The sequence below is a fragment of the Chiloscyllium plagiosum genome, chromosome 24 (genome assembly GCF_004010195.1).
Source record: "Chiloscyllium plagiosum isolate BGI_BamShark_2017 chromosome 24, ASM401019v2, whole genome shotgun sequence".
NCBI lineage: Eukaryota > Metazoa > Chordata > Chondrichthyes > Orectolobiformes > Hemiscylliidae > Chiloscyllium > Chiloscyllium plagiosum.
Window position 1 is genome coordinate 43,342,669 of NC_057733.1, and position 12,687 is coordinate 43,355,355.

At 42.3% G+C, this 12,687-nt stretch overlaps 1 protein-coding gene across 1 annotated transcript in view; it reads right to left on the bottom strand.

The window, feature by feature from the left end:
- The window catches only part of LOC122562217 (CDP-diacylglycerol--glycerol-3-phosphate 3-phosphatidyltransferase, mitochondrial), a 54,826-nt gene extending 44,368 nt beyond the window's left edge, over positions 1-10,458 (bottom strand). The window contains exon 1 of the mRNA XM_043714925.1: positions 10,323-10,458. Coding sequence (XP_043570860.1) covers positions 10,323-10,444 — 122 coding nt within the window. The 5' untranslated portion in view covers positions 10,445-10,458. The remainder of the gene's footprint in view (positions 1-10,322) is intronic.
- Between the last annotated feature and the right edge of the window lie 2,229 nt (positions 10,459-12,687).

A 12,687-nucleotide genomic window follows, 5' to 3' on the forward strand; every position in this document is an offset into this window, starting at 1 on the left:
TGGAGCCGACAACAGCCCTCCTCACTGTCCACAACTCCACCTATCTTCGTATCATCTGCAAATTTACTGACCCACCCTTCGACTCCCTCATCTAAGTCATTAATAAAAATTACAAACAGCAGAGGACCCAGAACTCATCCCTGCGGAACTCCACTTGTAACTGGGCTCTAGGCTGAATACTTACCAACTACCACCACTCTCTGCCTTCGACCGAAGACCTACCCTTCACAAATCCGTGCTGGCTGTCCCTAATCAAGCAGTGTCTTTCCAGATACTCATAAATCCTATCCCTCAGTACCCTTTCCATTACTTTGCCTACCACAGAAGTAAGACTAACAGGCCTGTAATTCCCGGGGTTATCCCTATTCCCTTTTTTGAACAGGGGCACAACATTCGCTACTCTCCAGTCTTTTTAACTTGCAACCCCTTATTCTGAAATTATGCCCCTTGGTCCAAGATTCTCCCACAAAAGTAAACCACCTCCACACAATTACTATTAAGCACCCTAAAAATCTTGTATGTTTCAACAAGGTTCTCTCTTCAATGTTCCAATCATTACAGGCCCAACCTTCTCAATATCTCAGGCAGGTAAAAACAATTACTGCAGATGCTGGAAACCAGATTCTGGATTAGAGTGGTGCTGGAAAAGCACAGCAGTTCAGGCAGCATCTGAGGAGCAGGGTCTCATCAAACAGCCCCTCCATACCCAGGGTATCATCCTCAATGAATCTTCTCTGGACTGTCTCCAATACCAGTATATCTTTCCTTGGAAAAGGCATCCTGTGCTCTGACCAGTGCCTTATATAGTTTTGGAAAAATCTTCATACTTTTATCCTCGATTCCCTTTGAAATAAAGTCCAAAATGCCATCTGTTTTCCCTGTTACACGCTGAACTTAGATGTTAACTTCTTGTGATTTATGGATGAGGCCTTCCAAATCCCTCTGTGCGGTAGCTTTCTGCAGACCTTCTCCACGTAAACAATATTTAGTTCCTCTACTTCCTTCAAATGTAGTGGACAGTGAAGAAGGTTACCTCAGGCGACAATGGGACCTTGATCAGATGGGCCAATGGGCCGAGAACTAGCAGATGAATTTTAATCTAGATAAATGTGACCTGCTACATCTTGGTACAGCAAATCAGGGCAGGACTTATACAGTTAACGGTAAAATCCTAAGGAGTGTTGCTAACAAAGAGAGCTTGGAGTGCAGGTTCATAGTTCCTTGAAAATGGAGATGCAGGTAGACAGGATAGTGAAGGTGGTATTTGATACACTTGCCTTTATTAGTCAGGTATATCAAGTATAGGAGTTGGGAGGTCATGTCACGGGTGCATAGGGCATTTGTTGAAATCACAGAATCCCTATAGTGTGGAAACAGGCCCTTCAGCCCAACAAGTCCACACCGACCCTCTGAAGAGTAACCCATCCAGACCCATTCCCCAACCCAATTACTCTACACTTACCCCTGACCAACGTACCTAACCCACACATCCCTGAACACTATGGGTGATTTAGCATGCCCAATTCACCTAACCTGCACATCTCTGCATTGTAGTAGGAAACCCACACATACACGGGGAGAACGTGCAAACTCCACACAGACAGTCGCTTGAGGCTGGAATCAAATCCGGATCCTTGGCGCTGCAAGGCAGCAGTGCTAATCAGTTAGCCACCACGTTGTCCTGATTAGGTCACTTTTGGAACACAACATTCAATTCTCATCTCTCTTCTATTAGAAAGATGTCGTTAAAGATTAGATTAGATTTTAGATTACATTACAGTATGGAAACAGGCCCTTCGGCCCAACAAGTCCACACCGACCCGCCGAAGCGCAACCCACCCATACCCCTACCCCTACATTTACCCCTATACCTAACACTACGGGCAATTTAGCATGGCCAATTCACCTGACCTGCACATCTTTGGACTGTGGGAGGAAACCGGAGCACCCGGAGGAAACCCACGCAGACACGGGGAGAACGTGCAAACTCCACACAGTCAGTCGCCTGAGTCGGGAATTGAACCCGGGTCCCTGGCGCTGCGAGGCAGCAGTGCTAACCACTGTGCCACCGTGCCGCCCGTGAAAGTGTTGAAAGTGTTGAAACTTGAAAGTGTTCAGAAACGATTTACAAGGTTGCTAGGGTGGAGGGTTGGAGCTATAGGGAGAGGTTGAATAGGCTGGGGTGGTTTTCCTTGGAGTATCAGAGGCTGAGGGGTGATCTCATTGAAGTTTATAAAATCATGAGGGGCATGAATAGGGTGAATAGTCAAGGTCTTTTCCCCAGGGTATGGGAGCCCAAAACTGGAGGGCACAGGTTTAAGGTGAGAGGGGAAAGATTTAAAAGGGACCTAAGGGGCAACTTTTTCACACAAAGGGTGATGCTTGTACAGAATGAACTGCCAGAAGTGGTGATGGAGGTTGGTACAATACAATGTTAAGAGGCATCTGGATGGATATATGAATACAGAAGAACCTTGATTATCTGGCATTCGAGCATCCGAATTTCGAATTATCCAAACACGATTGCAAGGTCCAATGCTTGAATAAACTGTGTTGTCCAGCATTTGACTATCCGACATTCCATTATCCGAACAAAATACTCCCCGCCCATGTCATTCAAATAATCGAAGTTCCTCTGTAGTAAGGGTTTACAGAAATATGGGCTAAATGCTGGTAAATGTGACTAGATTAATTTAGGATATCTGGTCGGCACGGATTAGTTAGACTGAAGAGTCCATTTCCATGCTGTACATCTCTCTGAATCTTAAAATACATGAGCTCATATTTCTCCACATTACATGCCAAGGTTTTGTCTACTCCCCAAACCGGTATATCACATTCCATCAAGGAGAGCAATTAGTACAGGTGACTGGATGGCTGGTTTGCAATGCAGAGTGATGCTAACAGTACTGGTAACACCGGTTAAGGTTACCATGAAGGCCCCACCTTCCCAACCTTGCCCCTCACCTGAGGCATGGTGACCCTCAGGTCAAACTCACCACTAATTGTTGCTCTCGAATGACAGGAATAGTCTTATAGTCTTTGGGACAATGGCGACTTTAATATATCACATTCCATTAGCTTTCCTAATTACTCCCCTTACATACTCCCCTGCATACTATCCTTTTGTGATTCGAGTATCAGGACACCCATACTCCTCCGTATCTCAGAATTCTGCAAGCTCTCACTGTTTAGATAATATGCTTCTGTATTCTTCCTGAAAAATATCCCTTTGTAACCTCATTATATCGTCAACACAGTTTATTTTTCTACCTATATTTCTGACATCAGACAAATATAGCAAGCATTCAGAACCATTCAGTACAGAAGAAGCCATTTAGCCAATCATGCCTGTTCTGGGTTCCTTTATCCAAGTCATTTATATAAATTGTAAAAATGCAAAGCCTCAGCACTGATATCTGTGGCACATCATTCATGATATCTTACCAATCAGCAAATGATTTATTCATGCCTACTCATTGGCTAATCAGAAACAATCTCCTGTCCATGTCGTAAGATACCCAGGAGCCTTTCTTTTCACAATCATGTTTGATGTGGCACCTTATCAAACGCCTTCTGGAAATCCAAGTGCAGAACATCCACCAGTTCCTAGCACATTACTTCTTTAAGAAACTCCAATAAATTGGATAAATGTGATCTTACGTTTGCAAAATCATGCTGTTTGTGTCTGATTGCCTTGAATATTTCTACGTGCTCTGCTATAAGGTCTTTAACATTTTCCCTATGATAGATGTTAAGCCAACTGGTTGTAGTTTTTTTTTATCTGCACCCTCCCTTTTTGAATAAATGAGCTACATTTGCTGTCTCCCAACCTAAAAGTTCCTTCTACGAATTCTTTTAGAAATTTAGCACCAAGACATTAACTATCTTACTAGCCACTGCTTTTAAGATTCTAGGATGAAGTTCATCAGGACTTGGGGCCTTATCAGACCACAACTCCAGCCAGTTGTCCAACATCACTTCCCTGGTGCTTACAATTTTCCTCAGCTTCCCCTTATATTTCCTAATTTAAAGCTATTTCTGGGATCTCACTCATATCTTCTATCATGAAGGGCAATGCAAAATACTGGATAAATTAGTAGGCATCTCATAATTTTCCATTGTGATCACAGGCTCACTTTCTATAGAGTCAATGATCATTGTCTTTACACTTTTTAAAACATATATTCAAACTCTTACCATCTGTTTTTATATTTCTAGCTAAATTACTCCCCTACTCTAATTTTGTCCCTCCTTATTAATCCTTCAATCATTCTTTGCTTTTCTGTTCTGTCCAATCTTTTGATCTGCTACCTGTCTGCACAATTACATGCTTTTTTATGGTTTGATAATATCTTTAACTTTTCAAAGTAACCAGGTCTGCTACTGGGAATTTTTCAGTCATCTCAGGAATTTTTTTTGTCTTGAATTATATACGTATGCCATTGCATCGAAGTTGAACAATCTCAATCTAAATTGTCAACTCATTTTAGTTAGCTTGCTTTCATGCTTTCATAACTACCCTTATTTAAGTTTCAAATACTAATCTTGAATGCACTCTCCTCTCCTTTAAAAAAAATGTAAAATTCAATCATATCATGATCACTGCCACATTAGGGTGCCTTCACTGAAATCATTAATTAATCCTATCGAACTGCCAGGTTAGATTTAAGCTCTGTAGTCCTATCATATCCATTTTTTTATTCATTTGCTGGCTGGCCAGCATTGAGAGCCCATCCCTATTTGCCCTCAAGAAGGTGGTGGTGAGCTGCCTTCTTGAATCGCTGCAGTCCACTTGCTTGGGTTGACCCATAATGCTGGTAGGGAGGAAATTCCAGGATTTTGACCCAACTGTGAAGGAACGGTGGTATATTGCCAAGTCAGAGTGGTGAATGGCTTGGAAGGGAACCTGCAGGTGGTGGTGTTCCCAAGTACCTGCTGCCCTTGTCCCTCTAGTTGGGTTTGGAAGGTGCTGTCTAAGGATCTTTGGTGATTTTCTGCAGTGCATCTTGTAGATAGTACACACTGCTGCTACTAAGTGCCGGTGGCGGAGGGACTGAATGTTTGTTGATGTGGTGCCAATCAAGCGGGTTGTTTTGTCTTGGATGGTGTCAAGCTTCTTGAGTGTTGTTGGAGCTGAACCCATCCAGACAAGTGGGGAGTATTCCATCACACTCCTGACTTGTGCCTTGAAGGTGGTGGATAGACATTAAGGTGTCAAGAGATGTGTTACTCGCCAGAGTATCCCTCGTCTCTGACCTGCTCTTGTAGCCACTGTGTTTATGTGGTGAGTCCAGTTGTGTTTCTGGTCAATGATAACCCCAAGATGTTAACAGAGGGGGATTTAGCGATGGTAATACCATTGAATGTCAAGGGACTGTGGTTAGAGTCTCTCTTATTGGTGATGATCATTGTCTGGCATTTGTATGGCGCGAATGTTACTTGCCACTTGTCGGGCCAAGCCTGGATATTGTCCAGATCTTGTTTCATTTGAGCACGGACTGCTTCAGTATCTGAGGAGTCGCGAATGGTGCTTAACACTATGCAATCATCAGCAAACATCCCCACTTCTGACCTTTATGACAGAGGGAAGGTCATTGATGAAGCAGCTGAAGGTTGTTGGGCTTAGGACACTACCCTGAAGGACTCCTGCAGAGATGACCTGGAGCTAAGAGTTGGTAAGAGTATTGGAAATAACTAAACAACTCACAGGAGAAGGAGACAACTCCACAAATATCCCCATCCTTAACACGGAGGCCCAGTACTAGTACAGATGATAATACTGAATCATTCGCAGTGATCTTCAGCCAGAAGTGCCAACCTGCCTTGGCATCCTCCTGCCGGGATGGGAACATTCGCCGCAGCAGATTCGCCAACGACGATTAGCCACTGCCCTTTGACCACCGAGGATGCTTAGCCACCGCCCATTGGCCACTGAAGACAATTCGCCACCGCAAATAAGTTTAAAATGTTAGAGAACAAGCATATCTAAACTATATAAAACTGTGGTTATATTGGTTAAGGTAGTGTTTGCGTTGTTTCAGTAACAACTTATTTTCGTTACAGGAGAGTTTTTTTAAGCTTGTATTTCTTTTTCCATTTACCCTCAAACCTTCAAAATGGAAACAGCAATTATTAGTAAACGTGAAAACAAGAAGTTTTACCACGATGGTTTTATATATGTTTTTGATAAACTGTCCAAGAGTGATTCAAGTAATAAGTTTTGGCGATGTGAATATTCTTATTGTGTTCTTGTAGTGCTCTTAATAATGAATGTGAAGCTGATGTCCCTCAGTCAGTCCTAGCATCTTTCCCAACGACAAGCGGCATGAAGAAAATAATTCGACGAAAAAGGAATGATAGGAGACGGAGACGATAGAAAACAAACAATTGTTCTTGAATACGGTGAAAGAGACTGTTTGGAATATCTTAGAGGAATAGCGCATAACTATCAAATGAACTAAAATTTCATTGTTTAATATTAATGTGAGATTTTACTGTCTTTATAAAGATTTTTAAAATATATTTCCTTTTTCTGGTTAAAGTTTGTAACTCATTTTTATATATAAACCAATAAAATGATATTTATTTTACCTTTTTTTAATCAATATGTAGTATGTGGTTGTATAAGTAAAGGGGAATGAGGGGAATGAGAAGAATGAAAGAACAGGTGGGAGGGAAAACAATCAGTCTCCAGAGGTCAAACAACCCCAGTGAAGAAACGCTGGCAGTGGCTAATCATCTGCGGCAAATCTGCCGTGGCAAATCGTCACCAACCCCTTCCTGCAGTGTCAACATGACCAATGTCAGTCTTCAACCACTTCGATTCACTCCACGTGATATCAGGAACTGACAGAAAGCACTGCATGCTACAGGAACCATGGGCTCTGCCAATATTGCACCAACAGTGCAGCAATTAAACTCAAGACTTGTACTTCATAACATGGTGCAACCTAACCAAACCATTCCACTATAGTTACAATAAGAGAATCTAGTCAACAATGTGGAAACATGTTTTCCCTGTTATGAAGTTGAAGGTGTGCTCTGTACCTTTAAGAGAGTGTGAATGCTGTTTTGCACAGAGTTTTCAAGCACTGTCATATGACTAGCTAGCAGTCCCAGAGTGTACTAAAAATTGAAAATATGTAACAATTGGCTGTGAAATGGATACCTAAGTTGGTTGCTGTTTTGACAACAATTTGAACTTAACCAGTTTAAATTATTCCTCAGGATAATAAAATCAATTGAGTTCCAACCTCAAACCAATGAGATGATTCGATGTTGGGGGGGATAAAAAATACAGGCAGTTTGAAAGGCAGATAGAGTAACTGACATCGAAACACTGTCTATCAAAAGGTACCTTTTCACATGAAAAATAATCGCAGTAAATGAAAGACAACAACCCAGGGAGATCTTCAACCGGAAGACGACTGACACCGACGATGACAGCTGCTGTATGGTTTTGAAAATGAGTTGATGCAATTTATTGAACAGTATATTGTCATAGAGTTGGTGGCAGATAATAAGCAGTTGAGAAAGGGGAGGGGCTAAGAGTTGTGAATTGTTGTTGTTTAATGTTCACTTTTAGAGTTAAAGAATAAATTGATATTATTTTCGTGAAATAGTTGAACTTGGGATTCTCTATCACTCATGGTTTGACAGATTACGAGGAGAGGTGGGCTTTTCTGGGTGTTTAGTTTAATTAAGTGGGGTTCACCGCAGTGTCGTAATATCCCTGTACAGATAAAAATGGCAGATGTAATGCTGACAGTTACCACCATCCTCCATCAGACTATTCTTAAACATGAGTACAATCATTGAAAAGGTGATCAGTAACGCTACAAGCAGCATTTGCCTAGCGATAATCTACTCACAGCCAATATTCATCTACTCAACTTGGGTTCTATCAGGGCCACTTAGCTCCTTACCTCATTATAGCCTTGAGTTCAAACATGTAACAAGACAGCATTGGTGAGGCAAGAATGACTGCCCTTGACATCAAGGCCATATTTGAAGAGTGTGGCATCAAGGAACCCTAGCAAAATGAGAGTCAAAGGGAATCAGGGACAAAAGAGTACAAATAAACATGACTAGTTGCAGAAGGTCAGTCTTCTCAACACCAGGATGTCACTGCAAGGATTCCTCAGGATTTTGTTTACTTCAACGTGCTCTGATGTTATGACATACATATGAACTCGGTGGGACTTGAACCGGGACTCCTGGTGCAGAGGTTTGGACACTACCATTGCACCTCAAGAACCCTAATTTATACATACAGCATGGAAAGAAACCCTTCGATCTAACTAGCCCATGCCGACTATGTTCCCAAACTAAACTAGTCCTATCTACCTGTGTTTGGCCCATATCCCTCCAAATCTTTCCTATTCATGTACTTATCCAAACGCCTCTTAAACACTACCTGTACCTGCACCAACATTTCCTCTGGCAGTTCATTCCAGACACAAACCACTGTGTAAAAATGTTGCTCCTCATGCCTTTTATAAAACTATCTCCTCTCACCTTAAAAATGTGTTCCCAGAGTTTGAACTCCTCCACCCGAGGAAAATACCCGCTCCATGCCCCTCATAAGTTGATAAACCTTTATCAGGTCATCCTCAACCTCCTATGCTCCAGTGAAAAAAGCCCTGACTATCCAGCCTATTTTTATAACTTAAACCCTTCATTCCCAGCAACATCCTGGTAAACCTTCTGAACCCTCTCCCATTTTATAATATCTTTCCTACAGCAGGACAACCAGAACTGCACACAGTACTCCAGAAAATGCCTCACCAACCCTCAGAACATTTTTCCAATCAACCTGTTCAGGGATGTTATTACACACTTTTGGAGCAGATAGGATTGCAAACCGAGCCTTCTGGCTCAGAGATAAAAAAAACAACTATCACTGTACCACAAGACCCATTTTGCTCAAGTCAGATATCGATGACTGCAACTGTTCAGAGACATTAAGCAGCAGGTAGGACTTGGACCTGGGCCTTCTGGCTCAGAGATACTGACACCATCACACCACCACAAAAGCCCTAATTCCTCAGGATATATTTTCTAATCGACTTGATCAGGGATGGTATTGCTATTATTACACACAAAATTCTGGCAGAGATCATAGGGTACAAACAGAAAGAATGTTTCTCTTGACTGGGAATTGAGAATCAGGGGATACAGTCTCAAAATAAGGGACAGGTAACTTAGGACTGTGATCAGGAGGAAATTCTTCATTAGGAGGGTGGTGACTCTTTAGAATTCAGAGGGCTGTGGAGGTTCAGTCATTATGTTCATTATTGGATTGAGTGATTGTTACAACTTAAAAACAAGGAGATATGCAGCACATGGTGCTGAAGCAGAAGATCAGTCATAATTACATTTTCCAAATCACGAGAATGGCAGAGCAGAGCTGACTGGACTACACCTGTTTCTATTTCTCACATTCTTATGAATTTATGATACAATTTAAAATATATCACAAAGTCATAATTTTAAAGGAACAGATCTACAATTTTAAATGCAAAATTATACAAGGGAGAATGGAATACGAGATTATCTTCATAGGGACACATCTGTTTGCGTGTACTTTACATTCAAAATTTCAAAGCAGTACATAAAATTACATTTTCCAAACCATGAGAAAGATTAGACTAACAATTCTTTCAAAACTGTATTAAATTGTGTTCTGAAGAACAGTGAACTCAAAACATTAACTCTATTTTCTCTTCATTGTTGCTGCTAGACCTGGTATATTTCTCCAGCAATTTTTTTTGTATGTACAGTATAAAATTACAAGTAACCATGCACAGGTCCATCTACTTATTTGTCCAATTAGCTAAAAGTCTGAAATCACTACTTGAACATTATTTTCTTTTAGATAGATGTGAAATTATTGTCACTTTGTTATGAGAAAAGCTCCTTTATTCCCAACACATTTATAGGAAACCCAGTGACTATTGTTTTTGAAGTGTTTCTCGTGTTGGGTTGTGCAAAAGATGGAATTTCCGGTAAGCGCTTTTGTGTGTGGTTACTGACAAAAGTTGTCGGTGCAATGAGGGAACAGAAAGATTTCAGTGTTGTGAAAGGACTGAAGTTGAACGGCAGTTCCCACGGTGGCAGGGAGGGAGCTGGGAAGTTGTTGCACAGAGGAACAGGCAGTTTACAGTAACTGATGGTGATGACAATGTTGTTGTTGCTGCTGGGCACAGGTCGGTGTCTGGCTCTGGGCAGAGGCCGGGCCCGACTGTTCCCCCGACCCTAAAACACACACAAACACACACCGCCGGGAAACGACACAGTCAGCCTCGTCAAAACCTCACCTCCTCTCCCGCCTCCGGAGCCCCAATTTCATCCTTGTCAAACCGGCAGCGAAAGGTTTCAGTACCGACGCCACCAGCCTGTGCAACGCGACGGGAGCCGCCATTACTGAGGAGTGAAGCATCCTGGGAGAGAGCAACAGGCTCGAGCTGCGATTAACACATTGGCGACAGCAACAACTACAGCTTGGCACATTGCAAACTGCACTCTGTCAACTTCACGATGCAGGCTGTACATTGCAAACTGCAGATTGTGCAGTTTTCATAGGTGAAGTTGACAATGTACATTCTGCATTATGCCGTTTTAGAGGCTGACGTTGACAATTACCAGTTTGAGGAGAAAGTGAGTCTGCAGATGCTGGAGATCAAAGTTGAAACTTTATTGCTGGAACAGCACAGCAGGTCAGGCAGCATCCAGGGAACAGGAGATTCGACGTTTCGGGCACAGGCCCTTCTTCAATTACCAGTTTGCAATGTATAGTCTGCATTGGGCAGTTTTCAAAGCTGAAGTTGACAATGCAGACTGTACATTGCAAACTGCACATTCTCAACTTCAGCTTTGAAGACTGTACAATGCAGTTTACAGATTGGCACATTGCAAACTGCACAATACAAATGACATCTTGGCACATTGCAAACTGCATATTGTCAACTTCAGCCTTTAAACACGCACAATACACACTGTACATCACGAACTGCGCATTGTCAATTTCAGCCGAAAACTGCACAATGCAGGCTGCAGCCTGGCACTTTGCAAACTGCACATTGTCAACTTCAGCCTCACATTTTGCACAATACAGTCTATGCATTATAAATTGTGCAATGCAGAGTCAAAGAGTAACTCCAAACATTGTAAATTGCACAATATTGACCACAATTGAACTTGTTGCGAACTGCACGTTGAAAACTTCAGCCTTGCATATGGCACAATGCAGACTCGTTGTGCAAACTGCAGCTCTAAATATTGCAAACTGCATAATGTAAACTGCAACCTCGCTCTAAATTGAACAATGCACCTGCAGCTTTCCATGCTACAAAATACATAATGCAACCTACGATTTACATGTTGCAAAGAGGAAAATGAAACCTGCACCTTACATGCTGCAAACTGGATAATGCAGTGTACAGCTTTACATGTTGCCAACTGCATAATGCATCCTACATCCTCACAATGCAGATTGTCACTTTTCATGCTGCAGATTGCACAATGCAACTTTCAGCCTTACATAAAGCAAATCTGGGATTGCAAGCTGCAAACCGCATAATGTAGGTTGAAACCTGAGATGTTGGAAACCTCACTATGCAACCTGCAGTCCTTGCAAACGCTGAATGATGTGCAACCTGCATAATGCAAACTAGGTGATAAAACCTCTGCATATTGAAACCTGCAACTTTTACACACAGCAAGCAACTCAATGAAGTTTGTAGCTTTGGATACCACTGATAAATGCGCAATTAAGTCTATTGTCCTACACACTAGAAATTGCTTGTGCAACCCTACGGACTGCAAAACGGATACTAAAAGCTGCGGCCTTACGTGCTGCAATCTGCAAAGTGCAAACCGCTGCAAATTGAAATGTGCAATTTACAACCTTACACGCTGCCAGCTACAAAATGCAAGGTGCAAACATATTTACAGGAATCCTGACACATGTATCACAAACTGCACAATAGTAACAGCAGTCAAAAAGTGTGGTGCCGGAAAAGCACAGCCAGTCAGGCAGCATCTGAGGAGGAGAGTTGATGTTTCCGGCATAAGCCCTTCATCATGAATGTGGGGCTGTGGGGCAAGGGTGCTGGTTTCATGGTGCAGTTTGCATTTTATAATGTTGACAGTCTGCATTATGCACCTGACGACTAGAGGAAGAATGCCTCATCTTCCGCCTTGAGACCCTCCAACCACACGGCATCAATGTCGACTTCACCAGGTTCCTTATCTCCTCTCCTTCCACCTCATTCCGGATCCAATCCTCCAACTCAGCACCGCTCTCTTGAACTGTCCTACCTGTCCATCTTCCAAGGAGAGGAGATAAGGAACCTGGTGAAGTCAACATTGATGCCGAGTGGTTGGAGGGTCTCAAGGCGGAAGATGAGGCATTCTTCCTCTAGTCGTCAGGTGCATAATGCAGACTGTCAACATTATAAAATGCAAACTGCACCATGAAACCTGCAGCCTTAACAGCTGCAAATTGTGCAATGACGTCTGCAGCCATACATTGTTCAAATTATACAACGTAAACAGCAACCCTCCATGCTGCAATCTGCACAATGCAAGCTGCAGCCTTATGTGCAATCTGCACAACGCAAGCTGCAGCCTTATGTGTTGCTAAATGTGCATTGCAACCAATTGTCACATCAACAAAGTGCA